The sequence below is a fragment of the Ambystoma mexicanum genome, chromosome 11 (genome assembly GCF_040938575.1).
Source record: "Ambystoma mexicanum isolate Mex_15411 chromosome 11, UKY_AmexF1_1, whole genome shotgun sequence".
Classification (NCBI taxonomy): Eukaryota; Metazoa; Chordata; class Amphibia; order Caudata; family Ambystomatidae; genus Ambystoma; species Ambystoma mexicanum.
Window position 1 is genome coordinate 1,065,167,166 of NC_090934.1, and position 21,268 is coordinate 1,065,188,433.

Sequence of the window (21,268 nt, forward strand, 5' to 3'; positions counted from 1 at the left end):
GACCCATCAATTAAAATTTCATCTTCAAAAGTCTTCAATAATTCCTCTTCTCTTGAATCACAGACTCCCCTGTTGCCAAGTCAAAAAAGAATTTAAATAAGCAATATTGGCTCTCTTACCCCATCTAGCAGTAACAAACAAAAGGTACTTGCAGACTTTGCTAATTAAACTACTCCACAATCTGTTAATTTGAGCACCAAGAGTGTAACAGCTATCAAACATTGTAGGTGATTTTACGAGTTGTGCTGTTGCAGTTACTGGAGCGTGCAACAGTGCCTCTACCTCCTCAATAAGACCTATATGGGCTAGCAGCCCAACAGATAGGGGGTGTTTCAGCCACATTTACTCCCTAAACAAATTGGCACATACTCCCAAAAAATACTCCCAACAAAAAGTAGGAAAAAGACATGAAGATTCTTGCGCCGCTGTTTTTCACCCTCACAGCTCCTTGGATATGTTTGGATCAGAAGTGCACTTAGTACCTACCACAAGAAGAAACTACTATTTTAGCTGTCTGGTTGGAAGAAGTAAACATGCATCTTTTAATTTGCATGAATAGCTAGGTGCAAAGAAATAAATATTACAAAAGCATTTCCGTTTTTTTCAGTTAAAACCTATTTTTACTCGCTTATAAAACACTCATTGGGATTTGGACTTAAATTTTGACTCACTAAAAAATAATTTCACTCCCAATTTTAAAAAAAATCGGCAGTAAAATACTCTCACTTCCAAATTTATCTGGAGCACTGTGCGCTAGTGATTTCTTTCTTCAGAAAAACGAACCTAGAAGGAAGAGGCAATGCTTTCTTCTTTAAAAGTGAAAAAGTAGTGGGCACTACGTGCTCATTCATAAAATATTCAAACATACAAGTCTCTTTTTTGTTACTTTTGTAAATTGGTGCATATACTAGGAGCTGCCAGGTTCCAACAAGCCCACTGACACAAGGGCTATGTTAAGTTCTGCAAAAACGAAAAACCACCCAAGAAGCCCTGGTGCTCACAACTTTCTCTTTCTTAAAGCTAAATTCCTTCCTTCAATTTAAATAAATCGCAGTTGCACTTATTCAATGATTCAGTTAATTTATCATCAATTTGTTTCTGCCGTTTCAAAAAAATAATTGTATTCAGAATAAATATCCAAATCCTCTGAATTTATGGAAACCTTGTTTTATTCACACGGTTTTGCCTGGTGGTTTCATGAGGTCCTTATGCACTTTTGGGATTGTGTAGAAATGTGGAATTTCAGTATTTGTATCGAAATATTCCAAACAAAGTAGACGGACCAAGAACATAATAAAAAAGAACTGGAGTGTGCTCGCATTGGATGAAAGAGTGGAACCATTGTTTAAGAAACTACCCACCTTCGCTTACCAAAGGAGTAAGAACCTTAAAGATAAGATAGTGAGAAATAGAAGCCTGAACACTAAGAAAGACACAACGAAGATTGGAACATACCCTTGTTTAAGCTGCAGCAATTGTGGATATGTACTAAAAGGGAACATGGTAAGTCATCCACACACAGGAGAGAAAATAAAACTCTGGGACTTTGCGACATGTGGAACAAGTAACATAATTTATTCCATTAAGTGCCCCTGTGGGCTGTACTATGTGGGGCAATCCAAACGCTCAGCCAAAGTAAGATGGAATGAACATCGATCTTGCATACGTAATCATAACAAAAATTCATCGGTGGCACGACATTGGGATGACAGGAAACACAATCTATCGCAAATTAAGTTTCAAATCTTAGAAGTGATCAAGAAGAGAGAACCACATGCGAATATCCAAAGGAGACTAGACCAGAAGGAATCCTTTTGGATAGACAGATTGGGAATATTAGCCCCTAAAGGATTAAATGAAGAGATTAATTTAGCTTGTTTCTTGTGAAAGATATCCTTACAATACGAGTTACAAAATGACTATGATATATGCTGCAAGATGTTTGTTTTATTTTATTTTCCTATGGAGTGGTTCATGTAATTAAGTACACAGTAAAGTTCACCCGGTTCTTATAAAAAATACCCTTGGAAGATGTATCACAATATGCTTATGTTTCATACTGTATGGTGATCTCTGAACACATGCATGTTTATTTTCGTTGATTATTTTTGCAGAATTTCCTATTTGAGCGCAATTACAACACAAGTGGATAATTGCTGTTCAGTAGATTCCACAACGCTGATATCGTTGGCATTAGAGACGATATATCAGAGATACAGTGGTGTACATAACTGCATACCACCACATTAGGTTTTGAAGTATGGCATTTGTATTTTCCCTATCAGAGTGCTATTACGTCATAAGTGGATAATTGCCGTTCAGTAGATTTCATAACACTGACATGGTTAGCATTAGAATTGACATATCAGATACAGTGGTATACACATCTGCATACCACTAAATTATGTTTTGGTGTATGGAATACGGTTACAGGCACATGTTAATTATAAGCTTGGGTGTACTTGAAGGACAATTACATATCCTCCGCGTTTGCAAAGAAAGATGAGACCGACGTAACACAGCAGTCGATTTCTGGACGCTGCGGCTCCCCGAGTAGCGAACGGAAATAACTGAGCAATATCCCCGATGTTTCAGTTAAACCCATGTACACACGGGTGGTTAAGAATATTTAATTCCATAAACAATCAACTCCCAGGTACATATGCACTGTTCTTTAATTGTATTTTAACGTTAACATTCCTCTACATCACCATGGCGACCACACGCCCCGCCTCAATGGGGAGGCGGGACGCGAGGCTTGTCCGTGACGGCCATTTCCGGCACACGGACGAGGCCTAGAGAGTCGCCATGGCAACATAAAAAAACAATGATACTCTGCGCATTCGCGTACGGAGGCCCGGCAATGAGGAGCTGAGAAGGCAAGCGCAGTAGGTAAGCGTGACTGACTATGCAGTGAGCTACAAAGAATGTAAATTAGATCAGCGTTACTGAGCAATATACATATAATTGTTACAGGCAGACCTCCATGCTCTACAATTCAGATAAAAGGCGCATATAGACACGGAACATGAACGCTAAGGTAATTTCCAGCACATGTATTGGGGAAACAGGGTGATTTTGGTCTTTGAACTCAATGGATGGTGGAACTGATTGGAATTTTCATTTTGTTTTCTTTATGAAACGGAATATCAATAACACAATTTGGAATTGCAATATCGGTATGTACATTTAATATTGATGATATAAAATGCTTTGATATATTTTGAAAAACTCATATAACAATGATGTGATTTGTGAACATATAGCCCTGAAGATGGTGCAAGACACCGAAATGCATTGGCAATAGAGACCATGAGTCTTTTCTTGCCTTAACCCCTTAAGTGCCTTGACACTTAAGGGGTTAATGAAGTGTTAGGCAGAAACCTGTGCAGTTCCCTCTGGGACCACTGCAAAAGATTTAGGACTACAGGTGTTTGGCAGTAAACCCACTTGGTAGCAGTCTGTACCACACAGATTCACTTGGTAGCTGTGGCTGAGCAGTCAGACTTCCCTCAAGAAGAGTTAGGCAGTATACAGAGTATTCACAATAGGTCAAGAGAACACAATAGAACAAGTAAAAACTGCCCAGGGCTTGGTGTAAAAGAGATCATTATTTATTTAAAAACCACATCTAGAAAAACACACAGGCACTAATAGTAAGCAATTCAAAAACACGGTCACTAAAAGATATACACTCCCTTAGAAGAATATTAGACAAGCCTTAAGTAAAGCCCCACTTATTTTCAGACAGCGGTGAGCGCTTAACCTAAATGGCACTCTAATAGTTTGTTTTTAAAAGGGAGAGAAAAGCAGAGAACAAGTTGAAGCAGATCCCAACACTTTTACAAGAACATAACAAGGGAGGAAGGCAAAGTAAAACCGTGAAGTTAAGAGTTCAATAGGCCGGATCCACTTCCAGGGGATCAAACGAAATGTGTCCAAGGTCACACGGTTGCAGTGCACAAAAGTCTTGTAATGGTTCAAAAAGGAGTTGGACCAAAGAAAGGGACCAGTTAGAGGGTCAAGGCGGCTAGCCCAGCCCAGAAGGTTAAGGAGTTATTATTACCTTGTAGCAATCTTTAGAAAGGGAGGCCTGGCGGACACGGTACCTTAAAGTGGTGAGAAGACTCCAGCGGGGGCAGTTGTTCCTGGCAGCGGATGCAAGTCGGTGTTTCGTCCGGGGGAAGAGAGGATCTCGTTGTGGAGGAAGACAGGAGTCCATTGCACTGCCAGGGAAGAAACCAGCCGCAGAGTTTCTCAGGTACAAGGAGCGGTCTGTTGATTCGCGGTTCAGTGATGAGTGGCTATCCGGCCGCCAGGGGGCTTGGCACGGGCAGTTCGACCACAAACCGGTTTGGGGTGCGAAGAAGGAAGGTAAAACTGGTTGTGCCCACCAGTCAGGGGAAGAAGCCTCTCCAGCCGGGAGATCTTCTCTGTCGTCGGGAAGTGGTGAGACGGTTCAGCAGGGCTCCACCAGTGGTGTCATCGTTGCAGGCCGGCTCAGCTTCTCCCTCCTCGGATTCTTAGGTCCTGTGGCGACTTCTGAAGTTCCAGTCCCCAAAGCCCTGCTTTTATGCAGCACACCCCCATTCACTCAGTCTAGCTGTCAATCAAACATGCAAAGTGGTGAACCGGCCGGCTCACCACTTGGGCCAATCACACAAGAGTGCGAATTGAGTTACCAATGTAACTCAGTCCAGGGTGCCTTAGCCCCCTCCCACACCCCCTGTGGTAGCCAGACAGAGTGGCACCACTTTTGGAGGCTTCTGTGGAGAAGCCCGCCAAAAAGTGGAACAAAGGGCTCGACTTGGGTTGGAGTCACAGAAGAGAACACAAACGCCATTTTAGAATCGATTCCTGGCAAGAAATACCAACTGGCGAATTAATATTAATTAAATAACCCGGCGGTATGTTCGAGGCTATGAGAATTAAATAATTAATGTTGGTAGCCTTGAACAATGGGAAAATCCCATAGGAAAATATTCGCAGTCGAATATAAAAAGTAGTTTCCACTGCCACCAGCCAAAACTCGATCAGGGGGGACGGAGACGTGCCCCCTCGACTAACAGACCCTGGGGCAATCGAATTGCCCCGACCAGTACGTCCACAATATGATGGTTTGTACTGGTTTCTGTTCATAATTTGGGACTAGTAAAGCCAATGGTGACTTTACATGCCCTGGGAGACAGTAGTCAGTCCCAGGGTATGGAGTCTATGGTGGGGGGTCACTATGACACCCCTGTGTTACTGCACGGAGGGTGCTGTGTAACACACATAATAAAAACACATGAGACCCTATGGAGTAAAGGACCCCATAGCCCATAAAACACATTAACAGTCAAAGGAACACCATAAATCTTGTCCAAGAGTGGGAGAAAAAGTGTCTCACTCTTGGCAGGAGGAAAAAAAACCAACTCCAGAAATCCAGCAAAGCTGCTGGGGGACTCACTAGGTTAGGAAATTCAGCGTAAAGAGAGAATTCTCCCTAACATCTGGAGGGGGGGGGGGGGGAGCATGGCAGTTAAAAGGTTAAATAAACCGTGTGAATAAAACACGTTTTGTACATAAATTCTGAGGATTTGGATATTTATTCTGAATATGAATACAAATATTTTTTTGAAACAACAGAAGCAAATTGATGATGAATTAACTGAACCATTGAATACATGAAACAGATGTATTTAAATTGTAGGAAGGAATTTAGCTCTAACAAAGAGCAAGGTGTGAGCACCAGGACTTATTGGGTGGTTTCCTCCCATTTTTCGTTTTTGCAATGCTTTCTTCTTTGACATGTGAAACTAAAAGAGAAGCAACTATTTATGAAATGTATTCATAAGTCAATTCTCACGTAGGGCCAAGACTCGATACGCTCGCTATAAAAACTGAAATACTAAATCAAGGGCATAGCTGACTAAAAACACACAAAATGAGCAATCAGATACTAAAAATAGCTCAAATGCAACATAAAATTAAATTAAAATGCTATGATAAAAAGTTAGATGCCTGTGCAAGAATTACTTGTGCACAGAACAATAAGAGGGGAAGACCAATACCAAGCTTGTATTTTCTTTGCAAACCTTAATTTTAATAATGTAACAAATCCTTATATGTCCATATGAATAGAATTCCACAGGTCAGATGACTGCATCAATGCCACCACTTCAACAACCACCCAGTTTAAAGAGCTGCTAAAGTCTCCCTTCCCATCAACAATGTAACCAAAAACAAACAAGGTGTTGACTCTTCAAAATATCTCTATTTGGCGACCAGCGCATTGCTACCAATTGGCCTGTTATTGTTCCCGCTATATCAGGTTATATCATATTCCCATGTGCTGGACCTTGAACCGGTGGATCTCTTTTGCCAGCTGAGGCCAAGCAGCTCCAAACTTTCAGTAATGCAGTGGCGATGGTAGTAGCCGACTGGGAAATAGGCGACAGTGCATTGTGCTCCATTAGCCCTTTTCTGCTCTGCCTCCATCTCAGCATCGCCTCCAAACACCTGCGAGCAACTCAGCTTGCTTCCACACTCAGCAGATTCTCTGCACAATCTCAAAACAGGTGAGAGTAGTGGGCCAGTCATAGAGGACTTATCCGATATAATCTATAAATATTGCTTACTGGCATAAAATAAAAAAGTCAAGAAAGTTCCTCTGCTGTGAAAAGTGAAAGAAGAACAAGTTACTTACCAACTGGTAACATCCTTTCGATTAGATGTTCCTCCAAAGTATTCTTCATCTTAGATGTATTCCATCCAGCTTTAGCTGCTTCAGAAAATAAAATTCAGCCGAGGGCACCGTGCGTCGATGTCGTCGAGTCGATGGTCCCTCGAAGGCCTCCGTCGAGGGTGACGCCATCAGGTATATAAGTAGCACGCGTGGCGCCCATTGGCCTCAGTTCTGCTTTTCCCCCACTCTTGTTCTACTGTGTAGATTGTGCCGGTAGTCGGGTATTAGCCTTGTGAGAGTTGAAGTGACAATAACCCGGAAAATCTACAGAGGGGTAGGATGAGAGGGCGGTGAGCAATACGTTGGAGGAACATCCAATCGAAAGAACGTTATCAGTTAGTAAGTAACTTGTTCTTCGATTGGATTGTGTCCTCCAACTTATTCCACATCTTAGATAGACTCCCAAAGCAGTATGGAAACGTCTCTGGAGGAGGGAGTAGATTTTTGATACCCTTATATGGCGGAACATAAAACTGCTTTACGAAAATTCAGCTCCTTAGACTGGGAAGCATCCAGACTATAGAATTCTGAAAAAAGTATGCAGCGATGACCAAGTTGCTGCTTCACAAATGGATTTTATGGGAACACCTCTTTGAAGGGCTGTCGAAGAGGCGATGCCTCTGGTGGAATGGGCCCTTAAGCCTTCTGGCGGGTCTTTCTCTGCCAATCTGTAGCATTCTGAAATGCAAAGCACAATCCAACGTGATATGGTTTGTTTTGACACCGATTGACCCAATTTCCTTCCAGCGTAGCCAATGAAAAGTTGATTATCCACTCTAAGCTTGGAAAGCCTAGAAATGTAAAAGCTTAGAGCTCTTCTCGGATCCAACCTGTGCAATCTTTCCTCTTCCTTACTAGGATGAGGTGGAGGGTAGAATGCGTGTAGAACAACTTTCTGATTTAAATGAAAATCAGACACAACTTTAGGTAAAAATTAGGGTTTAACCTTTAATACCACTCTGTCCCTATGAAACACAGTAGAGGGTGGCCCAGAAGACAGTGCCTGCAATTCGCTCACTCTTCTTGCAGAGGTTAAAGCAACTAGGAAAGCAGTTTTCCATGTTAGTAATCTTAATGGACATGTGTGCAAGGGTTCAAAAGGGGCACACATTAAGAATTTTAGAACCAGATTAAGATCCCAAATTGGTACTTGGAAAGGGTAAGGAGGAAACACATTTGTGAGTCCTTTTAAGAATTGTACTATTAAAGGAATTTTGAAGTAGGAGCATTCTTCCGACAAGCGCTTGAAAATGGAAAGCGCTGCAAGATAACCTTTAACGGTCCCAACATTCAGACCCCTATGTGCTAGGGACAAGAGGAAGGACAGTACTTCCGGAATAGAACATAGAAAAGGATCAACATTCTTTTCTCTGCACCAGTTGCAAAACTTTTTCCAATGGCAACGGTATAGAGATTTTGTTGCTGGCCTTCTTGCAGAAAGCAACACCTCCATGACGTCATCTGGAAGGTCCCAATCCTTGTATCTCAGCCTTTCAGATACCAAGCATGAAGGTTGAGAATCTTGACCTCTGGATGGAGAACCTGGCCCTCCATTTTGAGAAAAGGTTCTCTCTCTGAGGAAGACGTAACAGGGGACAGGTGGACATGTCTAGAAGGTCTGGGTACCACGTTCTCCTGGCCCAATCCGGGGCAATTGGGATCATGCCGTTTCCGAACCCTCTCAGTCTTCTGATGGCCTGAGGAATGACGGGAATCGGAGGGAACGTGTCTAATAGTGGGAAGTTCCACTCCACCACAAACACGTCCCCTAGGGCTCCTCTCTGGGGAAATTCCCTTGAGCAATACTTTTCGCACTTCCGGTTTATTCCGGTGGCAAACAAGTCTACTTGAGGAGTTCCCCAAAGGGGGAAGATCTCTTGAATGACTTCCTGAGCCAGTTCCCACTCGTGGGACACCGTGCCCTGCCTGTTCAGAGCATCCGCCATCATATTCTCCTCCCCGGCTAGGTGAACTGCCGTTAAGGAGATTCCTTCTTGAATTGCCCAATACCAGAGCTGCATTGCCTCTCTGCACAGAGGTAATGACCCTACACCACCTCTTTTGTTTAGATAATTCATGGCCACTGTGCTGTCCATCATTATCAGGACATTTTTTCCTCTGACAGATGGTAGAAAAGCCTTCAGCGCTAGTCTGATTGCTCTCAGCTCTAACAGTTTGATGTGTAGTTTGGACTCCGATGGAGACCAGCGACCGCTGATTGTCAGCTCGTTGGCATGAGGCGTCCGTCACTACTGTAATCTCCAGCCATGGTTGCCAAAACTGTTCTCCTTTAAGGATATTCTCTGTGCAAGTCCACCACAGAAGATCCTGCCGAACCTTGTTCGGAATCTGAAGAAAATCAGTCATTTGATCTGAGAACTGTGACCATTGAGTCTTTAGAGCCCATTGAAGGGATCTCATCCTCAAGCGTGCCTCTGGCACTAGGAAGCTGCAGGATGCATGAGGCGCAGCAAACTTATAAAGTCATAGGCCTGGAGACTTTGAGCATTTTGGAATTTGGAAACCATCTGAAGAATGTCTTGAGCCCTCGACTTGGGAGGCGAGCTCTTTCCCAAGGATGTGTCTAATACAGCCCCTATGTACTGGAGCAGTTGGGAAGGTGTCATTTGTGACTTCTTGAAATTGAGGGAGAAGCCCAGTCTGTGGAGGAAGTGGCAGGTAACTTTCAGATGATCCAGTGCTTGTTCGGCAGAACGTGCTCTGATCAACCAATCGTCCAGGTAGGGGTAGACGTGAATTCCCCCCTCTCCCGCCACTACTACCATCAACTTGGTGAAGACCCTCGGGGCGAGGGTCAATCCGAATGGAAGGACTGGAAACTGATGGTGTGAGTCACCAACTATGAACCTCAGGTATTTTCTGTGCTTGAGATGAATTGGCACATGAAAATAAGCATCCTAGAGGTGCAATGACACCAACCAATCCTGAAGTTGCAGGGCCTGAAGGATCTGAGAAAGAGTAACCATCTTGAACTTGTCCTTCCTGAGGAGCTTGTTCAAGCCTCTTAAGTCCAAGATGGGTCTCAGTCCTTTTTGGGGATCAGAAAGTAAGGGGGAGTACCATCCCTTGTTCCTCTCCGCTACAGGTACTGGCTCTATAGCACCTTTCTCCAGCAGGGTTAGAACTTCCTGCTGCAGGAGCGGGTCTGAAAACTTCAAAAAGGTGTCTCCCTGGTGGGTTTCTTTGAGGTTGCATTAGAAAAGGAAGGCAGTAACCTTGGGCTAGTATTTCTAGAGCCCAAACATCTGAAATAATGGCTTGCCATTCTTGCAGATGCTGTGAGAGCCTGCCTCCCACCGGTGTCTTGTGATGCAAGTCCTCAAAGTGGTTTTGTGGCGGTTGCTTTGGCCGCTGATGGCAAAGAGGCTGCAGCTGGAGCTGGCTTTGCACGTTTTCCTCGTCCACCGCAAGTGGCCTTTCTCTGGCCCCTTTGACTGGCCATTCCTCTCGCCTTTCCATATGAGGAGTAGTAACAATAGGATCGTCCCCTCCAAGATTGTCCTGGCGCACGAAAAGGCTGAGGTTGCCTAATAGCAGCCCCTAAAAACGTGGCAGCTGCTTTTGAGGTCTGCAACCTCTCAAGGCTCTCGTCAGCCTTGTTGCCAATAAGGTGAGACTCGTCAAAAGGCATGTTCAGAAGACGGTTCTGCATGTCTGCTTCGAAGCCCGACTTCCGTAACCAATCAAATATGCGTATTACCGTGCTAGTGCCCATGGACCTGCTCACACTATCCACAGTGTCCAAACCAGATTGAATGGATTCCTGCATGGCATCCTTTCCATCTTTAACAATGGCTAGGAATCCTTCCCTTTCATCCCCTTCTGGTATGTGCTCTGCCGCCATTGAAATGCACTCCCACAGAGTGTATGAAAATTTTGCCAAGGCACATGTGGAGTTGGCTGATTTTAATGCCATACTTCCAGCTGAAAATACCTTGCATGCCCAACCATCCACACGCTTGTCGTCCCTATCCGGAGGGATAGAAGGGTACGCCATTTTATTTGATGCTGTGGCTGCCTGGACCACCAGACTCTCGGGAGTGTGGTGTTTAGACAGATAGCCGCGGTCGCTACTGGAAGGGCGGTAGTTTGAAGTAGGGGATTTATTCACTGGAGGAATAGAATCCGGAGTCTCCCAATTTTGGGCCACCCTATTTTGCAAGGCTACATGGAAGGGTCGAATTGGCTCTTCGGTGGGACCATGATACAATATATTGGTCAGATCATCCTGGATGAATTGGGTTGGTGGTCTAGCCCATCCTAAATAATCGACCACTTTTGTCATTAACTGACGGAATGAGGGACTGGCATGCTCCCCTGTTTTTGGTCTGCCAAAATCTGTTTCAGGCGATGTATCAATGCCACTTGCATTGTGTAAGGATTCCACCAGGTCACTCATCCTGCTTTCCTCAGAAATCAGGCATTCTGGGACATTTGGGGTACCATATTCCAGTCCAAACGGAACATTCTCCTCATCAGATGTCTCCTGTTCTTCAAACATTGAAGTCAAGGATTTGAAAAATTCCTTCCTTGGAAGAGGTTTAAAAATCTTTTCTGGGAGAGGTGTATTAGTGGAACCTAAAGGTATTACAGCCTTTGCAGTCTTCTCTTTTTCTTTTTCTGGCTGAGTTGGCTGAACTGGAGCCTTTGGAACCTTTGGCGCCGAGGGCTTCGGGGTGGACGTCGACAAAGGCGTCGACAAAATAGTGGTCGTCGACGGAGCCGGCTCCGAGGCGCTCTTGGAAGATTTGCCCTTTGAGGTGCGTCGGGTTTCAGACGGCGTCGGTGACCTCGAACGGTCGACTCGAGCGGTCTTTTTCGCTCTGTGACCTGGAAGGTTCCCGATCCTTCCTCCTTAGATCACCAGGGCTCGAGGGTGCAGAGTAGCGGAGCGATAACGCTCCCGGCCGGCTTCCGAAGGCGGCGCAGACCGAGGCTTTGCTTTTTCGAACCCCTCCATCATTTTCACCCTGAATGCTTCCCACTCTTCGGAGGAAAAATGTTTTGTGGGGCATTTCATCCTTTTTGGGAATTCGTCCGAGGACGAGGTGGAAGGGGACCTGTGGCGTCTTTTCTTGGATTTTTTCGTCGAAGAAGAAGAGCGATGGGAATTGCTTCGGGACCTAAACCGATGCCTTTTCGCGTCGAGGAGACTTCTCACGGGACCTCGACTCGACGCTAGAGGCTTTCCGGTCGGATTTAAGACCTACCTGCAGTTTTCCCTTCCTCTCTCGCAAGGCCTACCCCGTCATTGCCGGACACTTCGTACAGGCCTCCATGTCATGGCCTTCTCCGAGAAACCACAGACATTCTCGATGCGGGTCCCTGATGGACATTTTCGAACCGCAAGATTTACACTTTTTGAAACCCGATCGCGGGGTTGTAGTCGGAGTCGATGACGAGGACATATCGAATATTCTTCAGTATTTACTGCGTTTCACAGAACACGAGGCGCGCCGAGTCTCTGAAGCAACATGTACCGCGGAAAAACAGAACTGAGGCCAACGGGCACTGCGCATGCTACTTATACACCCGATGACATCACCCTCGACGGAGGCCTTCGAGGGACCATCGACTCGACGACATCGATGCACGGCGCCCTCGGCCGAAATTTTTTTCAGAAGCAGCTAAAGCTGGATGGAATACATCTAAGATGACGAATACGTTGGAGGACACAATCCATTCGAACTGTCGTTGGAGGAGGAATGAGCACAGGACACAGACTGAGTGTGTGTCACAATAGATGCAGTAGGGCCACATATGATCAGGCCAGGACATTGAAGGCAAAGCCTGCAAGACAATATATGGGGGAAAGATGTGGCAGTACTATTAAAACAAATGACACTGATGCGTTACACAATTGAATTACTGTAACAAGAACATACTCACCTACAACAACGAACAGCACTAAATGTTTGCAGTGTAAGCTACCTTTGGGAAAACCATAACTTGGTTATGTTCTATAAAAAGAAAAAAAAATGTGTATTGCAAGCTTACCTTGAATGTTTCAAGTAGAATTTGGGCTCCAAGTCTGCAGGACTGCTGGGTTGGTGTTCTACAAACACTGTCGTTTATTTCTGCCACTTTTCCACCAAAAATTGCCTTTGGGGCAAATGAATCCATTAAAATAAATCCAAGTTCCACCAATCCCTGAGTGACATGATCCCAGCCAAAAACGCTGAAGTCGGGATACAAAATCAAGTGGTTAGAATGATAACAATGAAAAGATCAACAAAAATTCCAGATTTTTGCCTTCAACAACCACCTGCACTTGAGATGATGCTTTGATAGAGCCAATTTAGTGCTGCTCTTTGAGCGGACATCTACTCACGTGACCTAGATACCACTGATGCAGAGTAGTGATATAAATATCTGAAATAAATATCACACATGCAAGCATGGTCCAGAAATAAAAGCAAGACACCTCAAACTGTTACTTTTAGCGCTCAAAGCTGAGGGGAACACATATTGCAAGACACTAAATGGTAAATTATTGGTAAAGAGTTATACATGAATAATTCTTGTGGTTCAAGACATCATGGCAGCTTAAGCAGAACCTGTTAATTGAACAGGAATTAAATTTGTAATGTTGTAGGAAGGAGAAGATATTAAAGGCGTTTAGCTGAGACCTAACAGGGTTTTCAGTTAAGAATCTGATATACTGGTCATGGGGATTGCCTGCATAGCTGGAGGCTACAGTGAGGAAAGTGATCAAAATGCAGCATGATGAAGATGCAAAAAGAAAGCAGCTGCACAGTAGAGTGCGCCAGCAAAAGAATTGGTGTCAGTTTAGAGGGAATGAGACAAACATTCCAATAAATATCAGTTACTTCATGTGGATTATTCTTTAAGAACTATATCTTGTGGTAGCTTAAAAACTGGTTAGACAATAAATAGAAAATATTGGGTGATGCGAAGGGGAAAGGGACTAATTTAGTGTTTGGAGGATGGGTGACATGTTTGGAAAAGCAGAAAGGCTTAAATAGCAAATGTGATAACCTGTACTGGGGATAAAATTAGGGTCATGGAAGCCACCAAGGATGCTGCAGATAAAACAAAAGCAGTGATGCTAGCATGCAAGATATTTCAATACATCAGTAATTCTGCAAGTTAAAATGTGACCCCTGGTTTCACAGATTGTGTGCTTGATTAAAATGTTGAGGTTGTTTTAACATACTGAAATGCCAGATAAAGAATAGATCCATGGTAAAAGAAAAAACTTCATAAAAATGTCACCTCCGAATTCAGGTTGCTTGGACAAGATTGTGCCCCATTTTACTTGAGAGATGATGTGGTTGCCCAAGACAGAAATGGAAGGGCGCCCTAAAATGCTGATACTTGGATGGAAGATGTGGCGCAGGGCATGCCAGATGATGGAGAGCCCATCCCCATGTTCCCCGCAGATACCACTAGTTGCACTAACGGGGGGAGATAAGTAGCTAAGGATGATAATCAGGAACCACTGGAAACCGGTTGGGTTAGCAACAATGCGTGATATCTGGCGAGAGGGCTCTATCATAGATTTTGAGGTGCTGGGTGAGGAAACTGGGTTGCACACGGGCCAGTACATTACATATAGAATGGCGCAGAGAATCAAGAAAATATGGCCCGAAGTTGTACTAGAGGAAGAAGCAGAGGCTACTATAGACATAATATATGATATAACGGAGGGGGGACATGAGATATCTAGAATATATACAAAATGATGATGTCTAAGGTTAGGAAAGAGGTAATACAATTGAGACAAGACTGGGAAGCGGAAGTGGGAGCCCCGATGGACGACGGGATGTGGGAACGAGTTCAGGGGTACCATAAGAAGGTGTCGAGGAATGCGAGATTAAAACAGCTACAACTGTATTTAACGCATAAGGCGTATGTGACACCCCAGAGGATATCCAGGTTAAAAAATGCAGGACGGCAAGCATGCCCTAAATGTGATGAAGAGAAGGCGGGTATGGTGCATATGTTTTGGTCATGCCCGGTTATTGTGCGCTTCTGGAGCGAAGTGGCACAAAAACTAGCAGAGAAGGGGGTTAAGATTGTGTTGGATACAGTGTGGGCCTGCTTGCTTGCTGTGGGGGGTTCCCTAGATCGCAGAAACTCAAGTATGTGAGTAAACTGAAAGATCTGGCATATGTGCTTGCAAAGAGGAGAATTGCTATTGGATGGAAGGCATGCCACAGACCGCGAATAGAGATGTGGTGGAAAGACTTGCAGAAATGGGCAGAAGCAGAAACCACGGTATGGCAAGAAGCGAATAGCGCAGGGGGGAGGAAGACAGACCCCGATGGCCTGGAAATTATTAATAGCGGAGTTGTTTGGGGCAATACAAGACCCGGCAGAACTCATGAAAGGAGAGACCCTACCACAAGATGCAGAAACGAAATGAGGGACGTAATAGGCTCGGGATGGGGGGTGGGATAAGGGAAGCAGTGATCAGAATTAAGCAATGTGCAATTGGACTGTTGATATATGCACTGCATGTTTGGTTGTAATCGTTTTAAAAAATAAAAAAAAACATTTATAAAAATGTTTGACTGCATTGCGCATGTTTCCAATCAAGGACTCAATGAAATTCTACCAGACAGTTTCAAGAAAGACTTTATTCCAACCCATTACCTGTTTTTGACTGTTTCCAAAATCATTGCTGAGACACAGCTTGGTTGGGGAACTAGATCTTGAAGGAACTTCGAGCCCGTCTGGAACTGGAGATCTTTGAAACTTTTAACAATTGATGTCTTCAGAAACTCAAAAACCTGTATTTCAAAGAGAATTGAGTAAAAAGAAGGTAGCTATAAAGTATACATGCACCTGATCCACAATACTTGCAGTTACTTGATTTTAGCCCAAAAGTCCATTTTGATGGTAGACCGGTTAGCAAATATTCAGGGAACAAGAGGGCCTACATAGTTCAGTTTGTAGAAAATAAAGTTCTTATTACTTAATGGTTAATGCTCAGAATTCACAGGATACTCTGCAGATTACCAAAACACAGACTTCTCATTTGGAGGGTGCCAGACTGTGTTAAATTAGAATTCCTATTTTTGGGGATTCTAGTGCTGCTTTTTAGAACCCTTCAACCTTTTGCTGTTTTGCCTTATTTTGTTGGATCACCGACTTCTTTTGTTGGCCAGAGGGACTTCTCCTCATATCACCCTACATTGGTTTTAGGGAGTGGGTTGGTGACAGTAGCTTAACTTTAGTTTGGGCTTCACTAGGAGTGCAAGACATTTTACAGCATTGGTAGCCACTGGGACACCAGGGCATTATGTACAGCTCTATGCCTTTTCGTTTTCTAGGGTTTTCTTTGTTCAGGCAAAGCAAGAGGTGTCCTTAAAATGACCATTCTGACCATATGTGGTCTTTGTGAGTGCACAATGGCAGCCTCAATATTGGTTTGCAGTAGTTTTGGTCAGGCTAGTTCCACGAGCTCGCTCTCTCTCTCATTTCTTTTGAGGGTAGTCTAAGCTGAATTACAGTCCTACGTACCAACCAGTGTGGTTGGTCATTTGACCCTTTTGACTCCAGCCCCCTCTGATTGGTGGGCTGGCCTTTTCCCAACCCCTTTTTGTAGTTGACTTAACACCCTGCCAGGTCCCTGCATCTCTCTTGGTTACCTGTACTGCTTCTGGGGTAACAAAGATCTACTGCCATACATAATGGGTTTTTACTGGAGATAGCCACTATTTCTGCTGTTTAAAGGCCTTACTTGGCTATACTGGATGGTACAGTGGCTTGGACATATCCTAGGGTGGGTTTTTATTCTGAAAGGTTGTGGTAAGAGTGGGACAAGTGGTCATGGTTTAACTGTGATGTTATTAAACTAAAGAAAAGGGGCTATGACATCCTAGGTCCAAAGGGGATCTTGGCCTGTCTAAAAAGAAAGAATAATAACTGGTTCTCATCCATCCCTAACTCCTACAAACAGCACACATTTCTCTATCCCAAAGCCTAATCTAACCCAAGTGCTAACCTTAGCAGTAATACGAATAACATAAAGCTGAACCAAACAGGTCTTCAACGGGTGAAGTGGTGGCTGCTTTCTGACCTCTACCCAATTGTCTAACTGGGGCTTTCCAGGACTTGCACCTGGCTGGCTAGTTCAAAAGAGTACCCAATAATGTCTTACACGACTTTCAGATGCTCGTGGGTCACAGTCAACACTGTGATAGTAAGTCCTTGCCTCGGTATTGTGGACTCGTTCCTTCAAGCTTGGGTTCAAGTGTCACTTACCCACTCATCTGGCTTTCACCCTACCACAGGCCCAAAGGTTTTCCACCCAGTTGTGGGACTTGGTGACTCTCACCCCTTTCATGGGGTTGTCTTTACCCTGCCAATGGGCTTTCAGATTTCTCACCCCGCTGAGGGGTTTTGTGGCTTTTACCCCTTTGTGGTGTTTTGTCAGGACGTTGCGCCCTCCTCCCTGCTCTGAGGAACAGCCGCATACCTTATGCATTGAGGTGGTGTTCTGTGGAAGAGGCGGTTGCTTCTGCAGTCTCGGGACTGCCAACCGATCTCTCATTTGGGTCCCTGAGTCGGTTCTCTTTCTCAGCCTCTGGTTCAGCCCGCAGATTTCATTGTGGGATACTTTGACCCACTCATCATAATTCCCATACATAACCAAGCTGCACTTCAGGTATGAACAGCAAAATGGCTGTGCTGGCTCCTTTGAGCACCACTGCCGTGCATAAAAACTGTGTTTTGCAGCTACAAATTATGGCTGCCCTGTCTTGCCAAGCACCCATTGGGCAGGTTGGAGCAGGGAGCACACCGAGAAAGACTGCCAGGGTGTGTTCCTGTGTGTACAAAAGAAGAGAAGTGGAAAGCAGTGCTGCTTTGCTGCTAGCCCAAAGTTTCCCACTGAAAAGGGGAAATATTTTACATTTAAAATGATGCCGCTCTGAAGATCTTTTCATCTGTTCTACATTACTCTGCTTTTATCAGTGAGGCCCTCCCATGCCCATCCGTATTCAGAACCCTAGCTCTAAGGGCATATGTCAATTTCATTGGACCTGTGTCTTAAACAGATTGCTGTATAAGTGAAACTGACTAGGGCTGCAAAACAATGTTGGCCAGTCAGAAGGAAGAGAAAACCTTTTGAAATGGTCAGCCCAGCAGACTTCACCATGTGTTAAAATACGCTTTTGCAAATAAGGAAAAATGCCAGTTTTAAAAGTGTAATGTTGAAAGAAGGCCCTGTCTTGGCCTAGCAATGTAAAGGTTTTTTTTGCTGGGAAACATATGGGAGGTTTTATTTCAACAGGCATGCTGCTGATTCAAAAGAAAATAAAATAAAGAAATGCATGTTTTTGGCTGTACTAAGAAATCAGCCCAAACCGGTTTCTCCCATGGCCCAAGGGACATTTGGGTGCTCAGAGAGATCTGGGACGCATACATGTTAATTGCCGCCCTTGAAAACCTTCAATGGCCCAAGAGAAAGAAACATCACACGCTCATCAGACCTCTGTCTGGGCTTCCACTTGAGACAATAGATCTGGGACACCTAGGTGCGACTTTTGGAATTGACAACCACCAGTCACTCAAGCTGGGGAAACACCAGGGCAGCCCTGGGCTGAAATGACATTTGGTGGTAGCCTGAAGTAAAGAAAATGGTCCCAGTGGAAGACAAAGGCCGCCCATTTTGGCTCTAAAGACTAGTTTATTAATAAAACTTTGAGACTTATCTCCGTAATTGGACAACGCAGAAATGCAAAAGTTTCAAAATCTAGATGCAATTTTGGTGGCTTTAATTTAAGACGTGGTAGCCTTTACTGCAAAATAAGGGACAGAAATGGCAGATAATTGGATATTCTGAGGAAAGTGTATATAGTGCCACTTTGAAATTCAAGATTAACATGCCTTATGATAATATGTACACATTTATAAAGTTATAGAATTTTAGGTATGACCTTTCTCACTGAAAAGGATGAAAAATTATTATTAGGCAGAAGAAACAAAGTCCTACCAACTGGAGAGTTGGACTGCCATGCTCTGCGTAAAATATGTAATCTGCTTATGTAATTGCCAAAAGTGCCACAACTGTACAAATGTGTTGTTAAGGAGAATTCTCTTATAAGGCTAATTTCCCAAACCTAGTGAGTCCCCCAGCAACTTTGCTGGATTTTTGGGTTTTTTTGTTTTCTCCTGCTAAGAGTGAGACTCTTTTCCTTCCACTCTTAGGAATGATTTGAGGTATGTCTTTGACTTTTTGTGTGCTTATGGGCTACGGGGTCTTTTACTCCATAGTGTATCATCTGTTTTTTGGTGTATGTGTTACACAGCACCCTCAGTGCAGTAACACAGGGGTCATAGTGACCCCCAAACATACACTCCATACCATGGGACTGACTACTGTCTCCCAGGGCATGTAAAGTCACCATTGACTTTACTAGTCCAACATTGTGAACAGAACCAGTACAAACCATCATATTGTGGAAGTACTGGAAGGGGTTAATTCGATTGCCCCGGAGTCTGTTTTCAAGGGGCACTGTCCAGTCCCCTTGTCGAGTTTCTGGCTGGTGGCAGTGGTTAAGACGCAAAATATTCCACCAGAATGTTTCCTATGGGATCCTCCCATTGATTTTAAACGCACCACTTTTTGGTACAATGTTAAAGATACCACGGGTTTATTTATTTAATATTAAATCAATGGTTGGGTCTTTTTGCCAGAACTCTTTTCTAAAATGGCGTTCGTGTCCGTCTCTGTAACTCTAACCAAGGTTGAGTCCTTTGTTCCACTTTTTGGCGGGCTTCTCCACAGAAGCCCTCCAAATGGTGCCACTCTGTCTGGGTTCCACAGGATGTGTGGGGAGGGGAATTGGCACCCTGGACTGCGTTGCCTTAGCAACCCAAGTCGCACTCTATTCTGATTGGCCCGGTGGTGAGCCGCCCGGCTCACCACTTAGCATGTGTGAGTGACAGCTAGGCTGTTGAATGGGGGTTTTTCTGCATAAAAGCAGGGCCTTTGGGACAGGAACTTCAGAAGTCGCCACAGGACCTAAGAATCCGAAGAGGGAAGAAGCTGAGCCATCTGCAACGACGACACCACCGGTGGAGTCCTGCTACAACGAACTCACCACTTTCCTAACGTCAAGAGTAGATCTTCTGCTGGACGAGTCTTCTTCCTTTGAGCTGGTGGGATCAACCAGTTTGCTCCTTTCGCCTTCCAAAGACGTCTCTTGGTCGAATCGCCCGTGCCAAGCACCCCGGCGGCCGGATAGCCAAGCTTCACCACTTTGACCGTGAATAAAAAGAATGCACCTTTTTAACCGACAAACTCTGCGCTGGTTTCATCCCTGGGCAGTGCATCGACTCCAAGTTTCCTCCTCAACGAGATCCTCTCGTCCCCTGGTCGAAACAACGAACTGCAACCACTGCCAGGAACAACTGCCACTGCTGGAGTTTCTTCTCTCTTTAAGGTACTGTGTTCTGCCTGGCCTCCTTTCCACGGATTGTCAAAGGTGACCCTTAAATAATTGGCTTTCCAACTGGGTTGGCCCCAGCCCTTCTAACTTTACTTCTTGAATCATCCCAACCTCTTTTGAACATTCTGCAAAGACTTTTAGTGCATTTTAAACTGTGATCTTGGGCACATTTCGCTTTGCTCCATTTAAAGTGGGCCTGGCCTATGAACTTTGGCTCTACAGTGTATAGTGCCTTTACTCCCTTGCTTTGAACTTCTAAAAGTGTTGGGAACTTTTATTTTTATGCTCTGCCTTTTTCTCTCCCTTTAACGTAACTATTGGAGGACCATCTAGGTTACGCGCTCACATCTGTTTTAACAAATAGTGGTGTTTTAACTATGACTTGTCTAATAGTTATTAAGGGAGGTGTCTATACTTTACCTGACTGTGTTTTAACTTGCTTTTGATTTAGAGTGCTAGAGTATTTCCTAAAGTGTGTTTTAAATAAATAATTATATACTTTTGATACAAAACTCTGGTCAGTGTTTGTTTGCTCTACTGTGTTTGTGGCCCTATTGTGTATGTTCTATATACTGCCCTACTCTTCTTGAGACAAGTGTGACTGCTCAGCCACAGCTACCAGGTAAATCTGGGTGGTACAGACTGCTACCAATTGGGTTTACTGCTTACTCCTGTAGTCTTAAGCTTCTTGCAGTGGTCCCCAAGTGAACTGCACAGGATTCTGCCTAACATGTGTGATTAGTGCTAAGATTGATTTTTGTCAAAAAGGACTATGGGATGGCTTTGCACCTCATAAAAAACAACCCCATAAATGGAGTCCCCTCCTAGAGGAGGCAACCAACATTGGCTGACCTATCCAGTTCTTGGGGGTAGGTCTAGCTCAGTTCTGCCCATCAATAAACCCGGTGATGTCACCCGCTTTTATATAAAGGATGAGACCTCACAGGGACAGGGACTCTCTCCTGAATTTCCAGCGCCTGCGTATCCAGACATTCCAGATCCACCTTTGCAAGAATCTAGACTCTACTGCTAGGCCAAAGCATAACTGACCCTATCCAAGCAGGGCCAATTATCCAGAAAACCCCCACAAAAATCC

At 44.3% G+C, this 21,268-nt stretch overlaps 1 protein-coding gene across 4 annotated transcripts in view; it reads right to left on the bottom strand.

Moving 5' to 3' along the window:
• The window catches only part of FANCI (FA complementation group I), a 1,757,660-nt gene that overhangs the window by 1,417,619 nt on the left and 318,773 nt on the right, over positions 1-21,268 (bottom strand). For all 4 annotated transcript variants that reach the window (XM_069624307.1, XM_069624308.1, XM_069624309.1 and 1 more), the window contains 2 exons: positions 15,368-15,504; positions 12,746-12,926 (listed from right to left, as the gene is read on the bottom strand). In XM_069624307.1, coding sequence (XP_069480408.1) covers positions 12,746-12,926; positions 15,368-15,504 — 318 coding nt within the window. The remainder of the gene's footprint in view (positions 1-12,745; positions 12,927-15,367; positions 15,505-21,268) is intronic.